This window comes from Mollisia scopiformis (assembly GCF_001500285.1).
Source record: "Mollisia scopiformis unplaced genomic scaffold LY89scaffold_17, whole genome shotgun sequence".
NCBI lineage: Eukaryota > Fungi > Ascomycota > Leotiomycetes > Helotiales > Mollisiaceae > Mollisia > Mollisia scopiformis.
In genome coordinates, this window is record NW_017263597.1 from 907,430 (window position 1) to 934,075 (window position 26,646).

The following is a 26,646-nucleotide window of genomic DNA, read 5'->3' on the forward strand; positions in this document are numbered from 1 at the left end:
GAGAGTCGTAATAACGTGGTCAACTCGGTGTTGCTGGTTGTGTATCCCTCGGAGAATGAGGGATTCATCGGGATAAAAGGGTTGGAAATAGCAGTGGCTCTGGGGTAAGGGATGTGTTGGTGTTGATGTTGGATTCCAGGGCGTATACTGAGCTTGGGTTCCCGGGGCCGGTTAGTGTGCTCTTGGGGTGGGAGAAGGGCATATGTCTGGGTCGGATGAATGGTAGAGTTTTGATGTAAATAGATGGCGGGTGGAGGAAGGTGTCGTAATGGCCGTGTGGAGACTAGTTCAACACAAGATCCGGAATCGATTTAGAATCGTTGGAGAAAGTCCTTGCAGGCAATCTTTCAACCAGCAACGTCTGTGCTGCTCTTGTCGCTCTTCCATACATCGGGCAATCTCAATCCATACCTGGTTCGGTATCTGCCCCAACCATTTTCATCTCCATTACCACGAACCCAGTCTCTCAAGTCAACGTCCAAGATCCCAATTTCTTTCCAACCCAACTCTTTGTATAATGGCCATGCAACTGGAGTGCTTTTCAGAAAACAGGGCAGTCCTTCTTTATCAACCCTTTCGATGCCCTATCTCAGGATTGCTGTCCCCACGCCTCGGCGTTGAAAGGTAGGAGCAACGAACAGGGAATTCAAGAGAACGTGTTTCTTTCCAAGGAGCCAGTCATCTAGGATGACTTGGGTGTGAGAATGCATATAGTCCGGTAGCCCAGGAATGGAAGGAAAATCCTCGACATCGTCGATTTTCCCCTCTTCTTCATCACTTGATCCATTCACACCATCCATCAGGCCTGGAAAAAGAAAAGACAACGTCCCACTGGAGTCGCGAGACCCCAAGTCAGCCGGCCTCACCGTCCAAGCTCCCCATCCCATAATTGTGCCTTCTTCGTTGACAGCTTTCACAAACCACCACTCGAATTCCGGGGTCTTGAACACGCTTTCCAGTCCAGCACAGACAGCTTCATATTGACGGGTCTGATTGGGCCAACAGAGACGGAAAAGCAGATTTGGGGACAGAGCGGTGACATGAATGCGTGCTAGCGCAGGAATATCTTGTTCTGTCGCGGGAAGGATTGTTGGCGGTGGGAACGTTTCCTTGGGAGTCTTGAGGACTGCATTAGAAGAGGGAATGGCATCTAACAAGGACGAAAAGTGGCGAGTCATTGTGGATTTTTTATTGAAGACGGTACTGTAATGAATAAATAAGCTGTATCGAGAAGTAAGTTATGAAGTTCGTGCCAAGACCAAATGAACGCCTGCGCCGCACTGTTGCCGCTTGGTAAAGTGATTGTCGGATCAGCGCCTCTCAACTCCTGGCAAGTAAATCAGCCGTAGGTACGAAGGCGCGAGGAAGGTACCACAAGAACATGATGGTGGTAAGAAATTGTAACAGTAATCGCCGACGCTGACTGTGACAGTCTTCGCCCAGGAAATACAGCAGAAAGAGCTTGCTTTTTGCATCTGGCCAAATCCAATTAATTTATGTTGAGAAGGCGGTCTGGGAGGAAGCTCTAGTCGTGGGACGAAAGCTTCTATTGTAGATATTCCTACGAGATCCAATAGCATTCGTATCATCTTGCATCCGAAGCACTTGCAAAACAGAAAATTGTAAACAAAAAACGAAAATATAATCAATGCCTCGTGGAGGTTCGCATCGCAAGGTTCGCAATCACATAACGGTTGGGCAATTTTATGATGTCGTGCATGGATCATACAGCGTTCTTAGCTGCAGTCCAGCCACAGCGGCAACGGATTGCTTAACCTTACCCCTTTAAGCTCCCATCCCTGTCAGAAACCCCTAAACGTGCTCGTCGCCGACAGAGTTCAACCTCCCCAGATTTCGAAGACTCACAATCTTCGACCTGTTTCTTTCTGTCTCTCTCAATTGCCTCGACGTTTGTAATTTTGTCTTATATTATAATACTTATTACTTTAATTGCCATTGGCACTTTTGCAGAAACCACGCTCGCCTTATTCTGCAAGTTCTTCACCTGCATATGCAGTGTCGGTGAGTACCAGCACCAATTACCTTGTCAGCCGCAGAGCAGACGACCTATCCCACACGAACAGATGTTCGTCGCTCGAACAGTCTCTTCCCCACTGCCCAACGTCTAATTACTGGTCGTCATGCCCAACGTCTGAGGCTGTCGAGTTCAGATGTTCGAATGGCCCTTCCCAGAGCAGAGGGCCAGAGGAGAGTGAGGCGTCGAGCAAGGTCGTACAGCTCATTGGATGACGAAGATTCTTCCGAATCGCGTGGCAAGGAGAGGGTCACGCCTGACCTAGATGCTGCTGAACTGCGGAGAATTCGCATAGAAAGACTCGAGGGCAGCACATCGACCCGCAGACGCTCAACGACCCAGAATATGACTTCCGAATCGCATGCGACGCTACCAAGTCACAAAACCTCGACAAGCCATAGGAGGAGGAGGAAGCATCGCCGAGACGGCGAGGAGAAGGACTATAGGAGCTGGCGCAAGTCACTGGCGAAGGATGAGTTTGCAGATACCTATGTGTATGGAGCACCTGCAGACAGGCCTAAATCCTCGCGCATAATGATCAAGGAAACGAGGAAGCTTGGTCGAGATGGAGAGTCTAGCGAATCAGACAGAGAACATGTTGTACGATCACCTCGTGAGAGGAGGTCAGGAGAGAAAGAGAAGAAGATCAGGGTTATATACGTCACAAAGGAAGAACTGAAGTCTTCGAGACACCGGCGGACAGAAAGCAGCCCAGAGCTTGCCAGAGATTCTCTCAAGCGCAGCGGTACTCATCATTCTCGTCGCCCCTCTGTCGCAGACTTGCCACATGCGCCAGAATCACCACCTAAGAGGTATGCGCCCGAGCAGAGTTACACCTAGATCCTAAACTAACTGACTTCAGGAGCGCATCTACTCGACACGTCGCCGCTGAGCCGAGAGCAACAATCAAAAGAAGCAATACCACGACCTCACATATGCCGTCCTCTCGAGGCCTAGGATCTTCAAGTGCAGGAACCAAACGATCGAGTTTTCTTGGTGGACTCTTTGCGCCACAAGCTCCTGAACCAGAGAAGCTGTAAGTACCACTTGGTTTAGCTACTAAATCTTAAGCTGACTTCTTTGAAGTGTAGAGTGCTTAACATGCCTATCCGACGATATACCTAGATCCAAGTCAGCAAAGTTGAAATGTGGACATCGCATGTGCAACTCATGCCTGAAGAGAATATTTAGACTATCTGTCAAAGACCCTCAGCACATGCCGCCGAAATGCTGCACTGCAGATCACATCCCGCTGCAGCACGTGGACAAGTTATTTGACATTAATTTCAAGAAGCTATGGAACACCAAATTCGCAGAGTATTCTACTAAGAATCGCATCTATTGTCCAGCTCGAAAATGTGGCGAATGGATACGGCCAGCTAACATTCACAAAGAAGACGGCAAAAAATTTGGCAAGTGTGGTCGTTGCAAGACAAAGGTATGCTGTCAATGTAACGGCAAATGGCATGGATCGAAAGAGTGCCCCAAAGATGAAGAAACGAATAAGCTCCTTGAGACGGCTAAGCAAGCTGGTTGGCAACGCTGCTACAGCTGTCGAACGATGGTTGAGCTCAAGGAAGGCTGCAACCACATGACTTGGTATGTTTGCAATACTTAATCCTGGGATCCCTGCTAATATCAGGTAGCCGTTGCACAGCTGAATTCTGCATGATATGCGGACTGAAATGGAAGACGTGTAATTGCCCTTGGTTCAATTATGAAGCCGTCGAGGCCGATCGATTGAATCACATGCGAGTTCCAGAAGACGGTGATAATGATGACGCGCCAGAGCGCCCTCGTCGTCTTCGGAGAGCCCAACCTGCTACGTATTACGAAGAACTTACGGAACGCCAGAGGCAAGAGCGTTTAGATGAAAGACTTGCTCGTCGACTCCAGAGAACGAATCTAGCTGATGACAATAACGATGATGACTACCAAGGTGGTATTGGCGATGTCCATGGGATCGGAAATGGAGCTGGCCATTTCATGAATCAAGATTATGTTCGAGCCGCTCACAACATTTTGACGGGTAATTACGACCAAGCTACTGCAGCTGCAAATTATGTTATGGGAGTTGCAAATGCAAGAGGTGTACCACCACCACCTCCACCAAATGCTGGGCAAAGAAGAATGGCAGATCGCTATCCCGTTCCTCCACGAGTCGAGAGACCCTTGTCTCCCCCACCTCTCTTGCGAAGACATTCAGCAAGAGAGCAAGCATACAATGCTGCGCAAACACGTGCATCCGAAAGAGTTGTTCCGAGGAGGACGAGAACCGATTACGAAGCGGAAGCTGCAGTCCACGCACCTCTTCCTCGAGCCGCAAGACCAGAACCTCGCCCAGCTGTTTTGGCCGGGCTAAGTGAGACTGGGAGAGCTCGCAATCGTGTGAGTGCCTGGAGAAATCATGTCGAGCCTGGCCAACCTGAAGAAGGTGTCTTGTCCGTCTGATATTGCAACGGCAACTGACAGCTCGCTTGGGTTTTACGAACACGAGCTTCGCATCAGCTCCATTTGTTTGTATAATCTGCCAACATATTATAAGATCTTACATCCTTGAGTGGAGCCACTTTTTGGTCTACCGATAACAGAACACTCCCGCCAAGTACCTATTCTTCAGATGCTTGATTTGGTGACGGAGGATTTTATGGTCAGCCACAGCTGATCATATTGTTTATATATACACATACATATACCCATTCACATAGACGAACAATGTAATTAATATTATGAGACCGAGTCATGACAATCTTCTTCGTTGGATCTTCATATAAGTTGAGTGACATGTGTTGTAAAACGATTCGCATGGAGTTGCTCGGAAAGCCTGCCACAGACAAGTTTGCACAGCCACACCATCGTCATTACTGTACGAAGTTCGGATCTCGGTCAAAGAACCTCGAAACCTATCGCGTGCAGCAACAAAATCCAGTATCTGTAAATAAACACGATCCGAAGCGACCCTCTGAATCCACAGCAGAAGTCTCTTCGTTACGATCACTGCATCGACATACAAAATGCTCTGCTGACCTTCCCTCGAAGCCACTCAAATCCTTGGCCGAAATCAAATACACCGAACACACCTCCAACCTCACCCAACATGCTTCTCCTCCACCAAACCGGCAGCGTCAAAATCGGCGAAGTCGTACGATATACAGTCACATACACGCCCTCACACGATCGAATCCTGCCTTCGCCTCCATGCCTCTTCCTCAAAGTCAAGAATACCTGCGCCATCGCCCTCCGCGCTGCTTTCGTCCACGGTCCCTACACCCTATACGCCGCGGCGTACCCGAAAGCCTTCAAGACAGACGAGCGCTTCGAACATCCGCGGACCTTCGGCGTCCCTGAGTTCGAGCCCCAGCTCAAAGCGGGCGGGACGTGGACCTGCCGGTTGCTCGTGCCCGAAGAAGTGCGAGCGAGCGCTGGACGGGGCGGCGCGGGGGAGGAGAGCGTCAGTTGGATCATCGAAGTTAGTTCGCAGGTTATATTCTCGAACTCGGCGTCGGTGAACTACGAGATTTTGCTGGGGAGGGATGAGAAGAGTCTTAGTTTGGGGTTTGGGAGTAGTTTGACGGGTGGAGGGAATGGGGGACATGTACCGCAGCCGGGACAGCTGAGTGATCATCAGCAGAGCGTTGGGGCGAGGGATGGGAGGCATGCTGGGCAACCTAAGGGCGTGTTTAGTAAGGCTGTTACGGTTAAGGTGGATGATACGGCGAGTCTGTGGAATACACCTAAGATGCCGGAGTGGGGGGATCTAGAAGAGGATGGGAGGGACAGGAAAAGGCAGAAGAAGGTCCATTTGGTGGTTCTGACGCATGGGTTGCATAGTAATCTTGGGGCGGATTTGTTGTTCTTGAAAGAGAGTATTGACGCTACTTCGAGGCAAGCTAAGATTGATGCGAGAGAAAGGAGGGCGAAGCGAAGAGAGGAGGAGAAGGCGAAAGCTGATAGATCTGGGGAAGATCAAGATGAGCATCACGCAGAGGAGCGAAAAGACGAGCAAGGCGAGACGAAAGCACCTGCACAACAGCACGAAGAGGATCTAGATGAGGACGAAGATGAGGAAGAAGTCATTGTTCGAGGATTCTCTGGAAATGCTGTGAGAACAGAACGAGGAATCAAGTACCTCGGAAAACGACTAGCGAAATATGTCCTTCAGATGACTTACCCTGACCAGCCCTACAAGCCAGTCACCAAGAAATCTGCCGCGGAAGCTCTCTCCCATGCTCTGAAACCCGACTCCTCGAAGCCGGTAGAAGATGGCACTCCGGCGCATAATCACAGCACGATCAAGAAACAGCCGTATGAAGACAGAAAACTGGCTTACAAAATCACGAGCATCAGTTTCATTGCTCATTCGCTTGGTGGTCTCATTCAGACATATGCTGTTGCATATATACAGAAGCATTCTCCCGAGTTCTTTGACAAGATTAAGCCTGTCAATTTCATTGCTATGGCTTCTCCTTTCTTAGGCCTAAGCAATGAGAACCCATTATATGTCAAATTTGCCTTAGACTTTGGCTTGGTAGGTCGAACAGGACAAGATCTGGGATTGACTTGGCGACCACCCACTGTTGTTCGAAGTGGTTGGGGCGCAATTGTTAGTGGGATTGGAGAAAGTGCTCATAAGAAGATTGATGGCGAGACAGCACCAGAAACAAAACCTCTTTTGCGAATCTTGCCTACGGGGCCTGCTCATATTGTTCTCAAGAAGTTTCGAAATAGGACAGTCTATTCCAACGTTGTCAATGACGGGATTGTGCCTTTGAGAACGAGTTGTCTGCTTTTCTTGGACTGGCAAGGCTTGGGTCGTGTCGAGAAAGCTAGAAGAGAGAATGGCCTCGTGGGAACCATGGCTGGATGGGGTTGGGCTGAACTCACTGGTGCCAATTCTGGCTCTCCATCAAGGAGGAATTTCTCCGATAGTGGGATGAGCGATCAGGAAGATACTGATACGAACACCCCCACAAGGCAAGGTCATGGTGCAGATGTGCCTCAACCACCCCTGTATGCCACCGAAGATGATGATACTGCTAGTTTGAAAAGTGTCAAGAGCATTGACGACAATCTTCCTCATACAGGTAAATCGGCTAGTCCACTGCCAAGCCCTAAGATGACTTCAGAGACCTCGCACAACGAGGGACCTTTTTCCAGCATCATCAAGTTCTTCCAACCTGACAAGCCATCAGCAAAGTCTCACCACCACGCTCCCAAGTACCCTAAGATCTACAAACGAAGTCAAACTATCCGAATGAACAGCGATTCTTCAATTTCCACTTTGGCAAAACAACACCCTTCACAAACTGCACGTGGAAAGGCTACAACGGGCGATGCTGAACATGATGACCCCGACAGTCTTTCTGCGCCCCCAAAGACAACTTTCTTCGAATCTGCTGGCGATGTCTTGAAACCACCTCTTCCATCTGTCGACTTTCTCATTGATCCGTCATCTCGACCTCGAACTATATTCCACGACCGAGTCTATCATCCAGAGGACATCCCACCTCCACCTCTCAAGAAACGTCCGACCTCTTCACTCATGCTCCGCCGTCGTTCGTCAGTGGGTAATTCGGGGGTCTCGGGTGCCTCGGTTGGCTCAGACCCCTTTCCAACCAGCCCGCCTGCTCACACAGACTCTTCACTTTCAGCTCGAGACTACGACGACACGCGACACACAAATCCAGAGAAAGACCCTCGAGAAGTCGTCGACGGCTCAGCAATGAAAGTTGAAGAAAAGATTGCAAGAGCCTACCATCGTGATCTCTCTTGGCGCAAAGTCCTCGTTCGTCTCGAACCAGATGCTCATAACAACATGATCGTACGCCGTATGTTCGCCAACGCATACGGATGGCCCGTTGTCAAACATCTCTGTGATACCCATTTCAGCGACAGCGCAGCAGCCAAAACCCGCGATGAAGACGAAGGAAACGAAGAAAGAGCAAAGGGAGAAAACGAACGACCAAGTAAAGACGGCAGAGAAACCAACGACGCAAATGTCCACTCTCACCATGAGCCTGAACACATGAAAATGCTAAGCCCCGAAGATAGAACCGATTCCGAAGCCCGAGAAGCTAAAGATTCCGTCCCAGCCCTCATCTCGGACCCCAAACCAAATAGTCTTGGCAAAGCATTGGCCGGAAATAGCCTTAGTCTTCCTGGGGAGAGAAGACCACTTCCCGAACGCGCGGAAAGCGGGACGGAGTGGAGTGATAGAGATTGGGCGGATAGCGAATTAGATAGTGAAGATGAGGAGGATAGAGCGAAGAGGGATTCGGGGGAGGCGAGGAAGGGGTGGAATTGGACGGAAGCGATAGCCGGGAAGGGGGCAACAAGTCCAAGGGGCACGGATAAGGCGGAAGTTGAGAGATTCTTGGGGAAGAAGAAGAAGGAAGAACAGGAGTTGAGGAGTGATGCTGCGGCGGCGAGGGTGCTGAGTGGGGAGGCGGCGGGGATGGGATTAGGCTTGCAGCCATTGGGGTTGGATAGGGATGGGGAGGGGGTTGCAGGAAAGGGGAAGAATGTAGATTCGCATGATTCGTGATACCACATAGATGGGATAGATATACCATGACATATATTATGAAGATTGTATTAGATTTATCTCGATAGCGGACTTGTCAATGTCACAGCAACAAAGACAGAAGTACCACACTTCATTATCTACGAATCTCTTTCCCTACCCCAGCAATTGCACCCCCAATTCCCCACCCCCTCAATCCTCACTTCTAGCCCTCAATCTCGCCCGTCGTTCCTCACACCTATACAGCACACTGCACACCATGAACGTCGTGGATCCAACACTCAGAACCAGAAAAATGATCACCCCGATGACGATGTCGAGCGGATCGTTGCACTCCTTGCTAGGGACGCACATTGACCACCTGAAGTAAGAGTTTTCGGTGACGGTCGGGGTTTGGGAGGCTGAGGTGGTGGTGGTTGATGTCAGGGTTGGGAGGGTGTTGGTGGGAGTGGTTGCGCTAAGCGCAATGAGGAAGAGGAGGAGTGTGATGTACTTGAGCAGCATCATCGTGGTGGAGTTGTTTGAGGTTGTGGATCTGGAGAGGGGTTAGGGATTGTGAGTGGAATTGGGGGGTGGAATTGCGACGTACTTTGCGATTGTTGTCTTGAGTTTCGAGATGGAGGTGTTGGAAGGAGTGTTGTTGCGAATAGTTGTAGACGGAGAGTTTGTTTGTTGACGTTTTGACGTGAATGCGAAGTTTGAGGGGCTTTAGGAAGCTGGCTATTTTAAGCGCTTTTTGGAACTACTGGTAACGTGTTTTTCTCGGTTCTGTTGTTGTCCGTTAACAGCTTAGAAGCTTAGCATTTACACACATGATTGTTTCCAACACTAGCGTCGAGATATATTAACGAGACTTGATTTCATCCGTGTCCTACCAGCATTTAGTGTTTAATGCTCTCAGATAATCTCTCACACGTTGGGACTCTGTCATCTTCACTTAGCTTACAAGTCTTTCGCTATTTCAATTGTACGTTCCATTCTTTCTATCAAAGGTCACCATTACTTTAGCCTTTGCTTCCAACCACGCACTTATCAAACACAAAGCTTCACTACTGTAACTCCACCCCGATCAACAAAGCGGGTACAAGCCAAACCATGACCCAGTATTTGAATGTCATCTTGTCCTCTCTCTTGACTTTCCATGCTTCTTCCCCTGATACCACTTCATCATCGCTCCCCTCTCTCAACTCCATATCTTCATCCTTTGAATCATTAACGTCCTTTAGGATCATTAATAAAGATGCCGTATCATCTTGTTCCATGGCAGCACGATCTTTTGCGTTTTCTGCGATGGAGATTATGACGAGTGTCGAGCTGTTGATTATGTACCCAGCTACGTAGAGCTGAGTTGGGCTTGATGACTTTGATGGAACTGGCTTTGTGCCTTCGCGTTGAACTCTGTGCCCTCCATGGATGTGTCGCTGTGCATTATTTGCAATTTGTGGTGGGTGCCTGTTGCGGTGCTGTTGCCGATGGCGATAGCCGTGAGCGAGAGCTGCAGTCTTCGCTGTTGAGGTGATGTATAGCATGAGCACAACAAAACCGCAGATCAGAATGAAATGTCTCATCTTGCTAGCCTTTCTTTGACTGTTAAGATTTGATGTTCTTAGGCAACTGTAAATTGTTATGGAAACGAGCCCAAGATATAGATCTTGTATATGCACATTCCCCAGGCAGAATGTGAATACCAGCTGATTTGATTCAGGGGAAGATTTCGACGAGATTATCTTTCCTGAATGTAAGATTAATTTTCTGCTTGAATCAAACTTTTTGATGCTCATCGTCTTTCAGAGAGCAGCACACGACATGGTATTGCAAACGCACAGATTTTGAGCATAATATTTTGATGTTTTGTTCAAGTTTATTCAATCTGGCTCCCACAACCATACTTCGACTTTTGCCTCAAACCGGCGCCCTGTACCCTATTCTCTTCCTCTGCTCCTTGAGCGGTCACTGCTTTAGGTTACATTCCATCGGTAACTCTCAACACGATCTGTCCAACCCAAAGCCCCTTGATCATCTATTCAGATGTCCTCTCCATGCTCTCGTGTAGTGTCGATGCTTTCCATTTCGATGAACGATTCCAGATCTCGCATTGTTTCAGGTCCGAGAGGAACAAAACAGATGATGAGAGTGAATATAAGAAGTAGTATGATGATAAGTCCAAGCCCACTGTAGAAGACATTGTAGATGCTCACGGTAACGGTGAGGTACATGCTGGGCCAGGGTTTGCGCTTCTGATGAAATGAGCTCTTCGATGTGGCACAGTCTTTCTCGATATCAATATCGGCTAAGATTCTGATCCTTGTTGCTTTTGTGCTTTTTGTCTCCTAAAGTCCGTAGATCTTTTCATAATGATTTATATGCGAAGTGGTTGCTTGGGTTACATGGTGTCTAACAAAACAAGAGTGAATGTCCTTCAGTTGTGACTTCACTAGTTGCCAGGCAGATCGGCTCAAAACCAAATGAGAATAACAGATTCGACAACTAAAGATTCAGATATCTGAGGTATTGCACGATTACAATCACAAACAAGTATTCGTCCACATCACCATACCGTATCCGTGTGACTCGTAAGCGAGACCCCCCCTATGCCTATGTTTAGCGAGCTTTACAATATTTTATAGCACAATGAATATGCGGCTTTGAGAGCCTAGCTGTGTCTGTTTTCTGACTTCTGGTCGTAATGCGCATTCAATTTGAGTCGGTCTGTCTTGTCTCTCAACAGTTATTCCATTCATACAATTGAGCAGCAATAGGCATGTGGACGCCAAGAGAATGTTCGAATTGCACCGAGATTCACGTTCAGTTTTTAATTCCATTCACTGAACGAGCCTAGTAGACCATAACAGTACCGTCTTAAGTTTCAAGTAGTGGAAGAACGGAAATTGGAGTTGGTAAGCACAGCTTGTCTCCCTAGTCTATATCCCTGTCGCTTTGAAAGTACCATCAATGTAACATCCCAACTGCCGATACATCATCCAAACCCGTGCCTTTTTGTACATACATCGCAATCGATAGATTGTACCATTTGCATCGCTCTCGTCTATAGTTCTCAATCGGCAGAGCCATCGGAGATCGTTCTGTCAAACACGAACTTTTATCGCGCATGCCTAACATGGTAGATATCTGTTACCGAGTCGGTGAGATAATGAAAACGGGGATTTATGTTTCTTGTTGTTTCGAATTTGGAGATTCTGAGGACTTTTGGTAGTATTCGTTGGGAAATGAATCGGGAACTTATAATGATGGGCAGATCGATTTATATGCTGAGATCACTCAAGAATCGATCAGACAGTCACTTGAAGGCGTAGCAACGTGAATTAGTGAGTCTGTCATAAAACAGATGGATTGCAAGCTGTGAATGGAACAGAACCCAAAAGATTGTAAGGCGTCTAGAGCTTGCTCAGACAGGACACTTCATTGAAAGTTTTGTTAACATTATGACTCTACGAATCCTTTATGTCGCATGACATTGAAACGAACCTATACTGAATGATTCTGTCATGTGAGTATGCAGTAGTCATCAGTTATTGTTCGCTATATAGCCTAAGTATATAATGACCCCAACTTTCTTCCGAACAAGACCACCTAGACAATTCTACGAGCCTCCAAATTAGCACCGAAACAAAAAGTCCAGTCTCGATTACACACCTAAGCTATCCTACTTGATCACATCAGAATGTTCGCCGACCTTTTGATTCTTGCATTCCTCCTTTTTATGCTCCGTCGACTCTTCTTGTACCTTACCGCAGACACAAACGAATGGTTGCAGGCAGAAAGTGAAAGACAAGAAAGACAACTCAATGATCGAAGAAACAGAGGTCTACTTTGAAGTATGTCGAAAGCTGGAAGGAAAGGAAGGTCGGACACTAGTGCAGACTTAACAAGTTAGTCTTGCGCCGAGTGGAAAGGAAGAACGGGAGAAGCCCTGGCGGCCTCTAGCACGGTCTATTTTAGAGCTATTGGCAAATGAAGTATCGTCAATGCTCCAACGTCATATTTTAGAGTTTCACTTCCTTTCAAGCGATCCAGAAGAATACAAATCATGAAAGTCCCGAAACAGTTGACATCATGCCCAATACTGAAGAAGTTGCCGTGGGAGCCGTGAGATGGGATATATATCACCTCTGGCCTTGATGAAGTCTATCTGATCCCCTGCACTAAGCTCCTAGAAACGGCCAAAATGCGCTCCATCATCTTCACCCTCGCCAGCGGTGCAGCCGCACAATCACTGCAAATAGCAGCCGGACAATCAGCTCAATACCTCGCGTCTAACCCAGGAGGAGCCATCCCAGCCGCCGTCCAAGCCCCAAGCATATCCGGCTTCACGAACCCAACAATCCAGCCGTCGAGAGGCGGATTGGCAGTCTGTGTCTCCGGAATGGTTCCTGTGACAGCCAGTACTTCGAAGAACATGAAGTTCAATTTTGACATCCCGATGAATCAGTCACAGGTCACTCAGACTTTTGTGGCGGATGTGACGAGTGGATCGCCGTTCACGGAACAGATTATGGCTGGCATGCAATCTGTGAATGGGACGTATAATATTAGTGCTACTTTTTGCACGCCGGCCAATAATACGAAGCCGGATACTGTTGAGATATTGACGCATGGAGTTGGGTTTGATAGGTATGCGTGATGGTCACATTATATATAATTGTTGATAGAAGCTGATTTCCCTCAGATACTACTGGGACTTTGCTCCAGGTTACAGTTATGTCGATGTTGTAGCTAGCTACAACCGAGCAAGGTTTGTCACTCCGTCCTCAAACTTCTTTGAAAAACGCTAAATCCTGGTATAGCTTCTTTTACGACCGACTTGGCGTAGGTCAGTCTTCCAAACCCGACGCAATCAACGTCGTCCAAACACCCTTGGAGGTCGAGATCCTCCAATCCCTCATCACAATGCTCAAAGCTGGCTCTTTCAGCAACGCGACCTTCTCGACCGTCATCGGAACAGGCCACTCTTTCGGCAGCATTCTCACTCAAGCCATCACCTCCATGTACCCAACATCCCTCGACACCGCGATCCTAACAGGATTCTCCACCAACTCAACCGGCATGCCAATCTTCACCACAGGCCTCAACCTCGCCATCGCCGCACAAAATCAACCATACCGCTTCAGCGGCCTGAGCAACGGCTACCTGGTCTCAAGCTCCATCATCTCTAACCAAATCGCCTTCTTCCACGCCCAAGACTTTGACCCCGATATCCTCAACCTGGCAGAAGCCACCAAAGGCACCGTGACCTTCGGCGAGCTGTTCACCACAACGGCTGTCGTGGGACCCGCCAGCAACTTCACTGGATCGGTCGCTGTCGTGAATGGAGCTGAAGATTTGCCGTTTTGTACTGGGAATTGTAGTTACCCGACGAATTTGGCGCAAGCAGCGCTTGAGCTGTATCCGGTGGCTGGAAGTAAGGGGACGTATTTGGCGCCGCTGACTGGACATGGGGTGAATTTGCATTATCCTGCTGTGGCGGCTTATCATTATATTCAGAAGTTTATTTCGAATAGTACTTCGTTTTGAATATACAGAGATGTGGGATGGTATGGCCAGAGAAGTGAGATGTGTAGGATATCGGAGAGTTAATAAATGGGGATGAAGGACATGCGGGTCCTGTGAGATGAAAAGTCAACGTTTGCAATGGCGTTGACCTAAATACAAATAACAGACAGATGAGCTATAACATATATATATGTATATATTTTGGGCTTGCACAGAGATATAAACCATTGATCAGAAATTGCTCGCCTTGGAGCCTGCGCTGTGTGGTTAGACGTGATGCGAGCGGGGTTGTCAAATTGTTCTCCAACTTGAGTTTACTTACAATACACGAAAGGACATTGCTACAAAGAGCGCGAGAGGAAAAGGAAGCCTCTCACTAAAAAGTAACCCACAAGGAATACACACATACCGAAAACTATCGCGACAGACATCGTAAGGATAAGCTTCAGGGACCTTCAACGCTAGCGCACACCCCTGAAAGCCCCACCACTGTACTCGAGACATATGAACACAAAAACAAAACCTACGTAGGTATTCTTTCAGCCTCATGATCACATCTCCTGGCCGAAAACAACATTATCCGCGCCGAAACTTGTCTCGGAAAATCCTCACGCCAAGATGATCCGATACATCAGCTGCTTTTCAACAGGGGCTGCGAACGCCTCATGTCCCCAAGTTTCTGTGTTCACCATCCTCCCCGGGTTCGAGCTGGAGTCAATTTGTGAGATCAGTCGAGTTGTGGTGTGAAGGGGTTTCTTTGGGTCGTGATTTTGGGCTGGGAGTGGAACGGGATGGTGCTTTGACAACGACGGAGTACCTCCTGCACGGAAAATCTCCAGAGGCTGAGGCATATATTGTCTGTCAGCCGCGCTCCGTTTTTGAGAGCCGTACAAATAGAGGTCTTTTGAACTCGAAGTTTCGTGCCTTGAAGTATCGCTTGCGACTTTGTTTGAGCATAGTGCTTGCAACAGTCTAAAGGGAAACCGAGGTTGAGATCGGTGTATTGACGCTATTTCTGTTTGTGCGGAGATGTCTCCGTCGATTGTGCTTCCATTGCGAGTTATCTTCAATAAGATCGCACCTACCTCGGACTTAGAAGTTTCTTGTCTCTGATGGGTCGTCAATCATTGCCACATATGCGCTCTCGAAGCCGCTGACGGACCGAATATAGAAATACTTTTGGAACTCGTTAATAAGGTTTCGTCCCGTCATTAGACTGTACACCTCGGGAACTCGGGAGAACCCCTTTTTTCTTCCAGTATGGTCCTTGATCGGCTTCTTTGACAACCGGTGGTCACTGTTGCGTATTAAATTTGCGAAGTGCGACAGTTCTCTTTCATGTTATATGCTCCTTCCCCTCCTGATATCCAAGTGCGTTTTGTATTTTGCTTTCGGGCTAACGCAGATAGGGAGGTTTCTAGGACGGCGCGTTGCATGCACCATGAACAAACTTTGTTAATATTATTGAGGTTGTGTTAGAAGAGTTTCTCCAACCCAAGCTACCCAGGGTGAGGAAACGAATGTTGCCGGATCAGCACCGAGGGTTCAGAGCGCAAAGCGCCACCAGATCTGGTCACTGCATTGCTCCACAGATCTGATTCTTCAATACCCGAGCGATGCAGAACAGTGCTTCTGCGGAGTGTCAATAGAAGATCGAGAGAAGATCTCGCGAGAAGTCTCTGCTGGTGCCAGATGGATGGTCCCAGTACGGTGCTGCCAGCTCGAACTGTCAACCCCGTTTCGCCCCGCTGCAGGAACATGTCGTCAGACAGCGAAAATCCTGGCAAGTACAGTACTTCTGTGCTTCGTCTAGTACGTTAGTAGATTGTTATCTCCGAAACGATCATCCGGATGTCGTCTGTCGTCAAGCTGGGGTTGTGCCAATCCTTGAGCTATCCTGTTGGCGTGGAAAGGGAAGGATGTCGCATAAGAAGCCAGTCGCTCCGCCACGGATGTGGATTGCACCAGCAAACTTGATCTATCTAAAACACATCTGCCGACTACTGCACGTGAACGGCGTTGAAGCCAACCCGCTGTCGTCGAAGCCACGGCGGTGTCTGGGCCCCACTACAGACGGCTGGGGTAAGTGAGTTGTGTCAGCAGCTGCTGCACCCCAAATGCACTAGCCGAATAGTGGAGATTCGAGATCAGCGGGGAAAGCTGAACAAACCCTTCTGGAACTGTTTCTCCGACGACACGGCGCGACTGCTCGTATTCTTCAATCTTCAATCATTCTCATACACGCGGTGGCCGATAGAGACATTATTATACAGTCGCCGTCAGCCCTGACTCGTGGCCATTGTTTCTTCCAAGGTGTAGCTGACGTCAGGAATACTATCCGAGATGGCCAAGTTCGAGACGGGCCCCACCAAGGCCGTGCAATGCTCAGTCTGTAACAAGAAGTTCTCGAGAACAGATCATCTGAAGCGACATCAATTGCGACGTAAGGATCTCTCTTGTTGTTCTCGATATGATGTTTGCATGAGGGGATATCTGTCATGAGCATCCTTCGTCGACTGCGCCGCTGACAGCCAAGACAGATTCTGGAGTGAAGCCATATGCGTGCATATTCTGTAAAGATGCATTCACACGGAGGTAAATACTCAACAAAAGCTTGCAGTATATTTCTACTAAACCATTCTTAGCGACAACCTCAGAGATCATTATCCCAGTTGTTCACAGCGTAAGAATAGACAGATTCCAGAAGCCGCAAGGGGAGGAAGACGGTCTCACGCTTGCGATTCGGTGAGTTCAACTTGGAATTAGATGCTTCAACATGCTCTAAAATTCAATTAGTGTACATCGATGAAGCTCGGTTGCGATGGTAACAACCCATGTAAGACTTGTCGGCACAAGAAGATCGAGTGCAAGTTCTCCAGACTACAGTCCAAAGGGATACTTAACAGGCAAGAAAGTATGTAAAGAAGACCTTCTTATACTCCTCATAGCAGCTTACAGATAGTAGCGCCCAAGTTGGACTCAGATAGCACTCCCACTTCGGATAGAGGATCCATCAACTTCCTTTTGAATTCTGGAACAGCAAGCTTCATTGACTGTTTTCGATTCCCATCTTCGCACGAAAATAAAAATTTATTCAACTTCCGCAATAATCAAAAATCACCTGAAAGTTCAGACGTCGTAGATATGTTCGGCAACAATAGCGACAATGGTAGCGCATTCTCCGACTTCTTCGAGGACGAATCAATAGACTGGTCTCTATTCGAAGAAGAGAACCTCCTCAAATTCCTCAGCACTCCCGTGGCGGAAATCCATAACTTTGGAAGTGCTCCAGTAATGACAAACATGCCACTTCCAGTTGAATGGGAACCAGCTAGCGTGCAGTCTGCAGCCATTATACAAGGCGTCATGGAGAGTACGCAAGCATTACATTTCAACATCCAAGAACAAACTCAGATCTCGCAAAACCTCAATTTCTTCTTCACTCCATCAAAAATCGACAAATTCGTCGCTCATTACTTCGAATTCTGGCATCCTCATTGTCCAATATTACATCAGCCATCGATCAGTATCCACACGACACCAATCCCTCTACTTGCCGCAATGATTATCATGGGGTCTATGTTCTCATCCGATGACAGAGATGTCAATCTAGGGAAGGTTCTTTTGGATTTGGTTGAGCATTATGTTTATTCTATTGACGATTTGACGGAAGAGTCCGAGGTCCGTCAGATGTTTCGGGCATCAAATCCGGCTCCTGAGATGTTGCCTATGAGTATGCTAGCCTTCCAACATCTACAGGCAACATACATCATCGTGTGCGTGCAGTTCTGGGCTGGAAGTTTGGTTGCGCGGAGACGGGCAGCTGATGCGCGATTTGCTGTGGTTGTGAAGGTGAGTTTGTACAGCTAGTTGAAAGTTGATGCGTTACTAATGATCTGTTTCAGATGGCGCGAAGGTTTGGCTTGGCAAAAGTACGGCATGAACTGGATGACAGTATCGACGAGCATTCCTGGGTCTTGAAAGAGGGGCGAATAAGGTATATTTCCTTACTCTACTTACTCGAGTTTTGCTGACTTCGTGGCAGGTTCATCAACACCATTACGTTGCTAGATTGCGCCTTCTTATTCTTTGCCAACTTCCCCATGCGCATCTCATTTTCAGAGATGAATTTCGAATTACCGTGTGAAGAACAACTATGGGCATCCAGTCACCCCTTCGCCGAGAAGAACTTCACGGCAAATCGAAACGTCACGCTTTTCGAGGCTTTCCAAAGTCTTTTTGGCCAAATCAAACCCGAGCATGCTCCAGTCCAAGCGACGAAAGGGAACCCGTTTGCTCTGAATCCAATGGATATGTTCACTCTAATACATCGTAAGCTACATCTATTTCTCAGCAAGTGGAACTATCGTTGACATCTCGCAGTAATTTACGTCAACGCTCACACACAAATAACCCAATACCCCTCCTCATTCCCACGCTCTCCTTCCGACTCAGGGACTTCCACCCCCGCCAACCACCCCGAACCACTACCCGACTCAAATATCACCATGATCAAAGGCGCGCTGTCGCGATGGCGCTCGCTATGGATCAATATCCGAGCATGCATAACGAGTAATTCCTGGGACAAGATCGGCTTCTTTAGGAATGGGTTCAATTATTGGCTTGTTATTCAGTTGTTGATTAATAATAAGGGCAGTGCGGATATTTTGATGGGGATGGAGGTTGGGTGTGAGGATGCGCTGAAGCAGTTGAGGGGGCTTTTGAGGGATGGTGGGGGTGAGACTTAGGGCGTTATAATGAATGTTATGATGTTTTTGAGTTTGATGAGGTGAATGATCTTGTGAGTGTGTTCTCTTGTCAAGTTCGAACTCTCAGATCATTTGTTCTATCTCGAGACATGTTTATTCACCTCCCTGCCACGGTTTTCGTCATCAATCTGCCCTTCACAATTCCGTCTGCTCTTTCCAACCACCACAGCGATTTTCTCCCCTACCACCACTTCTTACCATCCTCATACACCTTCAAATCCCAAGCACCACACACATATCTCGGCTCCCCAACCGAACTCAACAATCCTTCCTTCCATCCTTCCTCGCCAACTCAACTAAGCATCGGAAAAATCCCCACACACCACAAACTCCCCAAGCCAAGAATGGGGGACACCAGCCCTAGCCCAGCCCAGCCCAGCCCGACTTAAGTTCCAAGACAGCGCAAACGCGGGGTAGGGGGATTCCCGCTCCTCTCTCCTGGGACGCGAGTGAACACGACACCCCCCACACGTTTCATGATTCGGGGTGCATGTGGGGCCGTGTACGTGTATGTGTATGTGTTTGTGTAGCCTTGGTGGGGCTGGCTGGCGAGGGAGAGAGGTTCGACAGCCTTGCTGGCATGTGTGACTTGAGTCTGGTTGGGTATATTTTTGGGGACGGGGGAATCAGCCTCTTTTATTGATTGATTTGATTTGCAAGGATTTTGGTTTCTTGATTATTTGGAAATAGATAGATTAATAGTTCTTTTCTTTTTTTTAGAGAGAGGCAAGAAATGGCGAATTCAACACTCACAGGGAAGACGGTTGTCGTTACAGGTACCTCTCCCTTCCCTTTCTCTCATTCTAGCAAATAAATATCTATCTAACCATTCTGTTACGTTCTAGGCGGCGCATCAGGAATCGGCCTCGCCCTAATAAAATTCTTCGCTCAATTCTCGACTAATTGCGCTATCCTCGACATCTCCCTCGCAACAGCATCTACTCTGCTCCCCGCCCTCCAAACCCAGTTCCCGCACTCCAGATTCGCGTTCAAGAAATGCGATGTCTCGAATTGGGAAGAGCAGAGATCCGTGTTTGAAGAGGTGTATAGGGAGTTCGGGAGCGTGGATATCGTGTGTGCGAATGCGGGGGTGACGGAGGTGGGGAAGTTGCTTGTTGATGAGATAGATGACGAGGGCGGGTTGTTAAAGAAGCCGAATTTGAAGACGTTGGATGTTGATTTGGTAGGGACTATTTATTGTGAGTGCTCCTCTCCCTCTTTATAGGATGGTGAAAGGGAGGCAGAAACTGATGTTTGGCAGCTATCAAACTGGCGGTTTATTATATGAGGAAAAACACGGGGGCGCAGAAGGGATCGATTATCTGTACGGCGTCGAATGCAGGGTTGTATCCATTCCCTATGGCGCCTATATATGCGCTGTCTAAACATGCGGTGGTTGGCGCGGTCAGGTCGTTGGCGTTACCTTTGCAGGCGGATGGGATTCGGATTAATAGTATTGCGCCGAATTGCATAGGTCACGATTCTCTAATCTCTGGCTAGCGAGGACGAAAAGCTGACAAAAGGACAGAAACTGGGATATCAGACGAAAACCTGTTTGCGCATATGACTATTACGCCGATGTCGACACTGCTCAATGCGGTGGGGGAGTTGGCGATGAATGAGAGTTTGAGCGGTGTTACGGCGGAGATTAGTGGTGCGAAGTTTACGTTTAGAGGGCCGCCGGAGTTTGTGGATGATATTTCGAGGCAGAATATGGATGCTTTTTGGGCGTTGGGGTATGCTTGAAGAGGGATGTGGCATTGCTGATTTCAAACTTGGACAACTTAAGTCTGCTAAAGATGTTGAGATGAAGCATTAATGTCTATTCAGCAGGAAAGTCGTGAGTGCGCTGCTTTCTCTATTCTATTTACTAAGAATAGGAGCGTATTGAACACATGTTTCTGCTGCTTTCAGTCTTCTTCAAGTTGCAAGAAGGTGGCTTCACGCATCTGGAACAGCATTCAACTACGAGTCAGTTCCACGATCCGAAATTAAAGCCCGAAAATGCATGCATTACTCACTTGGAATTCTTCCTGTCTTCTCTTTGTCCCCAAGCCTTCTTCTCAACACGACGGGTTAGATTCCGCTCTATGGTCCGGCAATCGCCGTTATAATATAGTTTCGATAGAGCAATAGGAAAACCTTATCCTCCCCGAAACCAGCATCTGCAAACCAAAAGAATCTTGACTCGCGCACTCGGCAACTTCGCGCTCCAGGTAGCTGGACCCCGCAAATATCCCCGCACCCCACAGCCTCAAGCGAGACATCTCTCGGCTAACTTCCCCTTTCCGACACCTTTGTCCTCCCCGAGCCTCTTTAGTGCGCTTTCCTGCCAAGTAGAAAAAGGTTAACTTGCTATGTCAAGTATTATTCACATGTCTAGGCTGGGGGTGGGGACATGGGGCATAACTGGGGCAGTGTCAGGTGTGGGTTGTGGCGTTTGCCTGGATCTTTCTTTTCGTCTTGTGGAAAGTTTGTCTCAGCCATCAACTGCTTGGATTGTGTTGGCTTTGAGGGGCCTTCTTGAGAATTCTAGGTATAATTGCTGTGGAGTCTACTTCGAAATCTGAACGATCGTTCTCCACACTGCCAAGTCAACATACGCGATTTCTTAACTTTGAGATTCATTTGGTCTCTATTGCCTTCTTCTAAATCATCTTTGACAATTCAACAATCATCAACATGGGACTCGGCGTCCTTGAAGACCATCAGCTCGAACATGTCCCCGGCACTGCTCCGCTCAATGAGCTTGGGACGGAAATCTACAATACCAGCGGTGTCGACTCCAGCATCTTGAAGCACGATCCCACAGGGCAAATAGTTCTCGTACCTCAACCCTCAGACTCGTCCAACGATCCATATAACTGGCCAAAATGGAAGAAAGAGCGCTTCACGATTGCGTTTGCCTTCAGTTGTGGCGCTGTAGGAGGTAACTTCTATCGATCCCCAGCATATATCAAAACTCGAGAGCTAATTTTATTTGTAGCTGTTGGCCCTCTTCTCTCACCTGCTTTCGTTGAGCTTTCTGAGGAATTTGGGATTTCGCTTTCGCGTTTCATTCAAGGCTGTCAAGGAGCTGTCATTGTAGCTATTGCTTTTGGCTCTTTGATTTGGAATGCTGTGGCGGTGAAATGGGGGAAACGACCTGTATATTTGATCACTACGTTGGGTTTAATGGTGACCTGTTTCTGGGCTGCGGCCGCGAAAAGCTTTGGAAGCTTGACGGCTGCTAGAGTCATTCAGGGCTTCTGCATGGGACCGCTCGAGGCATTGGTGCCTGCGAGTATTGCTGATGTTTGGTTAGTGCTTTGGAAATTTGACGCAGGGAATAAGAAGCTGACTGGTATTAGGTTCGTTCATGAGCGTGGTTACAGATCTGCCATTTTCAACTTGGGCGTTTTAGGCGGCATTAATCTTGCCTCACCTATCAGTGAGTCTTAGCATCTTTGGTATATTGGCAGCGCTAATACTATGATTCAGCGGGCGGCATCATCCAAGCCAGCAGTTACAAAGTTGCCTTCTACGCTATGGGTGGCGCGTTTGGCATTGCTCTGATTATGATCTTTTTCTGGATGCCGGAGACTGCCTATGTCCGTACTGGAGCAGTCAATTTGGACACTGGCAGTAACAATGTACGTTGAATCTTCCCTCTCAATTACTTGCTTGCTGATCATACATTAGGTCATGACCGAGCTCACAGTAGCACACAAAATGGACGCCGAACATGTCGAGAGTGAAGAGAAGACGACAACAACAAAGACACCGACAACCAATGCCTCATCAGAACCAAAAAATTCCTTTGCCAAGGAAATGCTTCCATACAGTGGCTACGTCAACCATGTCTCGTTCTTAAATACCATTTTCAGGCCATTTGTTATGCTAGGCTCACCAGCCGTGCTCTGGGCTACTCTTCTCTTTACTACTTGCATTTCATGGCTCGTTGGCATCTCAATCACGCTTTCACAGATCTTCTCTGCGCCACCTTACAACTTCTCTGTCACTGCTGTTGGACTGACTAATTTGTCAAGTTTCGTAGCCAGTTTGTTGGGGACGTTGATTGCTGGTCCTTTGATTGATGGTGTGGTGAGAAGATTGTCCTTGAAGAACGGAGGAACTTTCGGTGAGTGCCCGTGATTACACAATCATTTTAATATTGTCTGACACAAGATCCAGAGCCTGAGTTCCGCCTACCAATCATGGTGTCGTACCTCCTATTCACGTGCACAGGCTTCTTTGCATGGGGTCAATCAGCAGTCGCGCTCTCTCCCTGGCCCGTCCCTGTTGTCGTCGGTCTGGGCTTGATCAACTTCGGTATCCAACTTGGCACCACGGGCGTCGTATCCTACGTCGTAGATTGCCATCGAGAGAAAGCTGGCGAAGCCTTCGCTGCTATGAACTTCGTCAAGAACATGTTTGCGTTTGGCCTTACGAATTATCTCAATAATTGGCTGGCAGAACAGGGAACGAGGAATGTCTTCTTTGTCATTGGAGGTATCACTGCTGCGGTTAGCTTGACAACTATCCCAATGTACATTTGGGGAAAGAGAGCTCGGAGTTGGGTGTATAGACATGATATCGCTGGGAAGGCGTGAGTTCGACTGGTGAGCGGGCTTGCTATGGTCACGAAATCTGCCGTTCATCTTCTTGTCAGATAGATGTGTATGGAGACTGGAAAAGAGGCTTCTATCATGCAGAGCGATCGAAAATTTTCAATCACGGCTTGAGTTTCTGCTTATTATATGAGGAGTAGTATTGAGGGGGGTGTTTGAGCATGAGAAATGGCCCCCGGAAATAGGCCAGAGGAGGGTGAGAGAAGGTCATTCTCTGTGCCGATTGAATTGAAGGAAAATATCGACTGGTACGGAGTAAAGCCCGACGATTTGAAGCATAAGCTGGATTGTGCGGGATCAACCCCAATCATCATCCCAACCCCTCCACCCCTCTCCAAACCTAAAATACTTCCCAATAACCCCACATAAGGGCTTCTTCTCCCGCAAAACTTAACCCTCTCCACATTAGCTAACCCCTCATTCCTCCTCAATATACCTAAAACATCCCTCTCTCTCTCTAACCCACTCATTCAATTTCCCTCAATCTCTAGGTACATTTCCGATTCTGTCCCTTTCCCAGAAGAAGACCCGTATCGACCGTCCACCTCAAGCTATCGTCTGCAGCACAAAGAATATCGAAACGTAGAGTGCTAAAAGAATGCAAGATATGAGACGAGGAGAATGTTTGAGGCATTTCGAAGCGGTATTGGTCGTGGAATATGTAAATTAATCTCTAGAAAATCAACAGTTATACTCAGTTGTCCAGTGATAAGGAGGTATATAAAGTTGCCGTGACTTGACTCGCAAGACAATGCAGAGCATGATGGCCATCCTTAATATAATATTTTTCTTATCGTCCCATGGAGAGGCTTGTGAAGGCGGTAGAGACATTTGTGATGGCGTTGGATGTCGAAGAGAAGATACGAGAGCGAGCTGGCGGAGCTGGTCCAGAATACGCGGCTGCTATTCAAAAACGATGTGATTTTCTCCGTGCACTTCAAAAAGACTTTCCAAATAAGCTCATCTACTTCCGCTGCTACAAAATCCAGGATCCGTTCATCAGTTCTCGAATCAAACACTCTCACCGATTTTCAAAGATATGCAATCACCAGGTCGAAAGAAGCTATACAGATATCCATCGCAGGTTCAAATATCATTTAATAATTGGATTCAAGAGACGTTCTCAGCAAAATCTTTCAGCGGTAGTGTAACGTATTTAGTCTTCACGAATTAAGTCTTGCTTGGCACCTACCCCACTAGCTTGTATTGCCCCGCAATTCTAGGACAATAGAACTCTACAAATCAGTTATTGCTGTATCACCTGTGGACTGTTGATTATTCTTGATAATAAACTGGTAACGTAGAAGCTAGAACAATTGTTACAATGGCAATTGGAGGTTCTTTCCACGTTCGTAACCTTCTGCCACTTCGTGCGATCGATACTCACTGTCGCCTTAGCCAGTTCATCTGAGTCATTTGAGTAGCCCAGCACTATCATTTCATTTATAATGGCTCTTCGCAACGGTGAAAATTATCAGATCACAAATAGTGCTCAATGGTACGCTGTCTAAAAATAGCAACCGTGCTTCCTACAACGTGCGCGAGGCTGTAGATGCCTGCAAATAGCTGCAGCCACAGCGCCTAAACGAGAATGACACCGTCGAAAAGGGGGAATCATTTGACGATCCTACCCTTTCGAACTTTGTCCGAATCACATTGAGATTCCCAATTCTCATCCTTTTCATCCACAACAGCAAAACTGACCTCTCTCTTGATCACCATGCCTGACTTCAACGACTTCGTCTTGGATGCTTCTTGGGATGCGGCAAGTCCGCCACCCCTGCAGACTTGGACTCGAGCGCCCCAAGGTCAAAATATCATGATTGGTGAAGGGTCGGGCCAGAACTCCTCGCCGTTTTCGATGACGGCTCAAGTGTTCACTCGAAAATGTTCTGAAATTGGATTTTCTCAACCATTCCTCGACAAGTTGATTTCGCGGGCGCCACTATTTGAATATAGATTTGTTTTCCCAGGGCCTACTGATCCTACCGCGACTGCGGTCTCGCCTACTCATTTGGAGGTCGCAATGGCCAATTTCGAGAACGATTCCTTCTTTTGCCTCTTTCGATACGGACTTATTGACAGAAGGTCTCACTGTCTATTGTTTCTCAAGACAGGTGATTATTTGAAGAAGGATCTTTTAAAAGCGACGGACTTTATTCCATGGTTAGACAACAATCAGGAAGTACTGCAGCGACATCCCATGCTCATCTTGAACGTAATCCTGGCTTTTATTCAAGGCCGAGAATACGAATTCGTTGAATGGCGGATGGACCTTTATGACATGGAATCCAGACTCGGAGTGACAAGAGACGGCACCTATCTCAATTCGAGTGGATATGCGTCCATTGACCACGACTTCAGACTCCTGAACGCGGACATCGCTGGCTTTGTCAAGAAAGTAGCGGATACAGAGCTCTCAGCTTCAACGGTCCTAGAGCATGCGAAAAGTGTCCAACGACTCATGGGGATTTGTGAAGACCTCCAGAGCTCACCCAACAATCAGTTACGCATATTGTCTGAGCAGCGAGAGGAGCTCCAAGCTACGATCATTCGCGCAGAACTGTATCTTAAGCACATGAAAATGGCACGAGACGTACTCCAAAGTCTCACAGCAGTGCTATACAACCGTATCAGCAAGCAAGATACAGATTCCATGAAAACGATCGCTGTTGTTACACTAGTGTTCCTTCCAGCAACTTTCATTTCTGCCATCTTTTCAACTGGCATCTTCAATTTCCACGCCACAGAATCCCCAGACAACCCCAGAACAGTGTCGAAATACGGCTGGGTGTATCTGATAGCATGTCTGCTCTCGACGGCATTGACTTTAATCTCATGGAGCTGTTGGTATCGTTGGGGTCGTGTATGGTTAGAGAAACTGAATTTCTCACGGATTCATTCGCATGGCACGAGAAAGTCATCAAATTCGGGAAAGAGACAACTCTGGAGAAGAGGGATTGCAGCGCTGCCAAGACTGAGAAGGGCCCCGAATAGAAGAGTCAATACGGATGTTGAGAATCCTCTGAGGAACCCTGATCCGCCTGAGGAACTTCACAATATGACAATACCGAACATTGGAGTATCGCCACAGCAGTCTGGTAACGAGAATCCTTGAGGTGACCAGACAAGGAAGGTGGACTTTCTCGCCCTATCGAATCGATCGTTTTGCGTTAGAGAGCATTCGGACTTGCTATT

The 26,646-nt window shown here is 47.8% G+C and overlaps 9 protein-coding genes across 9 annotated transcripts; 6 read left to right on the top strand and 3 right to left on the bottom strand.

Annotated features, from left to right (window-relative positions):
• Positions 1–182: 182 nt before the first annotated feature.
• LY89DRAFT_140398 (uncharacterized protein) lies at positions 183–1,663 on the bottom strand. The gene has a single exon (XM_018205312.1). It carries the CDS (start codon positions 1,176–1,178, stop codon positions 585–587), a length of 594 nt encoding a protein of 197 aa, XP_018068818.1. The 5' UTR covers positions 1,179–1,663; the 3' UTR covers positions 183–584.
• Positions 1,664–1,862: 199 nt separating this feature from the next.
• LY89DRAFT_708783 (DUF676-domain-containing protein) lies at positions 1,863–8,579 on the top strand (the record flags this gene model as incomplete). The annotated part of the gene is made up of 6 exons (XM_018217706.1): positions 1,863–2,847; positions 2,898–3,071; positions 3,122–3,634; positions 3,682–4,476; positions 4,991–7,119; positions 7,162–8,579. The coding sequence occupies exons 1-6, from the start codon at positions 2,180–2,182 to the stop codon at positions 8,577–8,579; spliced, it is 5,697 nt and encodes a 1,898-aa protein (XP_018068819.1). The 5' UTR covers positions 1,863–2,179.
• A 171-nt stretch (positions 8,580–8,750) lies between these two features.
• On the bottom strand, positions 8,751–9,065 carry LY89DRAFT_671807 (uncharacterized protein; the record flags this gene model as incomplete). The annotated part of the gene is made up of 1 exon (XM_018213240.1): positions 8,751–9,065. The coding sequence occupies one exon, from the start codon at positions 9,063–9,065 to the stop codon at positions 8,751–8,753; it is 315 nt and encodes a 104-aa protein (XP_018068820.1).
• Positions 9,066–9,607: 542 nt separating this feature from the next.
• On the bottom strand, positions 9,608–10,126 carry LY89DRAFT_671808 (uncharacterized protein; the record flags this gene model as incomplete). The annotated part of the gene is made up of 1 exon (XM_018213241.1): positions 9,608–10,126. One exon carries the CDS (start codon positions 10,124–10,126, stop codon positions 9,608–9,610), a length of 519 nt encoding a protein of 172 aa, XP_018068821.1.
• A 2,618-nt stretch (positions 10,127–12,744) lies between these two features.
• On the top strand, positions 12,745–14,180 carry LY89DRAFT_650311 (uncharacterized protein; the record flags this gene model as incomplete). Its single annotated transcript, XM_018212102.1, has 3 exons — positions 12,745–13,190; positions 13,246–13,311; positions 13,364–14,180. The coding sequence occupies 3 exons, from the start codon at positions 12,745–12,747 to the stop codon at positions 14,088–14,090; spliced, it is 1,239 nt and encodes a 412-aa protein (XP_018068822.1). The 3' UTR covers positions 14,091–14,180.
• Positions 14,181–16,412: 2,232 nt separating this feature from the next.
• Positions 16,413–18,817, top strand: LY89DRAFT_736502 (uncharacterized protein; the record flags this gene model as incomplete). The annotated part of the gene is made up of 8 exons (XM_018220125.1): positions 16,413–16,512; positions 16,610–16,664; positions 16,715–16,814; positions 16,866–16,983; positions 17,035–17,921; positions 17,975–18,066; positions 18,115–18,401; positions 18,453–18,817. 8 exons carry the CDS (start codon positions 16,413–16,415, stop codon positions 18,815–18,817), a joined length of 2,004 nt encoding a protein of 667 aa, XP_018068823.1.
• A 754-nt stretch (positions 18,818–19,571) lies between these two features.
• On the top strand, positions 19,572–20,584 carry LY89DRAFT_736503 (putative short chain dehydrogenase/reductase; the record flags this gene model as incomplete). The annotated part of the gene is made up of 4 exons (XM_018220126.1): positions 19,572–19,614; positions 19,684–20,037; positions 20,100–20,312; positions 20,367–20,584. The coding sequence occupies 4 exons, from the start codon at positions 19,572–19,574 to the stop codon at positions 20,582–20,584; spliced, it is 828 nt and encodes a 275-aa protein (XP_018068824.1).
• Positions 20,585–21,520: 936 nt separating this feature from the next.
• Positions 21,521–23,460, top strand: LY89DRAFT_752465 (MFS general substrate transporter; the record flags this gene model as incomplete). Its single annotated transcript, XM_018221249.1, has 6 exons — positions 21,521–21,767; positions 21,825–22,137; positions 22,189–22,268; positions 22,319–22,470; positions 22,532–22,958; positions 23,012–23,460. The coding sequence occupies 6 exons, from the start codon at positions 21,521–21,523 to the stop codon at positions 23,428–23,430; spliced, it is 1,638 nt and encodes a 545-aa protein (XP_018068825.1). The 3' UTR covers positions 23,431–23,460.
• A 1,708-nt stretch (positions 23,461–25,168) lies between these two features.
• Positions 25,169–26,566, top strand: LY89DRAFT_736505 (uncharacterized protein; the record flags this gene model as incomplete). Its single annotated transcript, XM_018220127.1, has 1 exon — positions 25,169–26,566. The coding sequence occupies one exon, from the start codon at positions 25,169–25,171 to the stop codon at positions 26,564–26,566; it is 1,398 nt and encodes a 465-aa protein (XP_018068826.1).
• Positions 26,567–26,646: the final 80 nt, after the last annotated feature.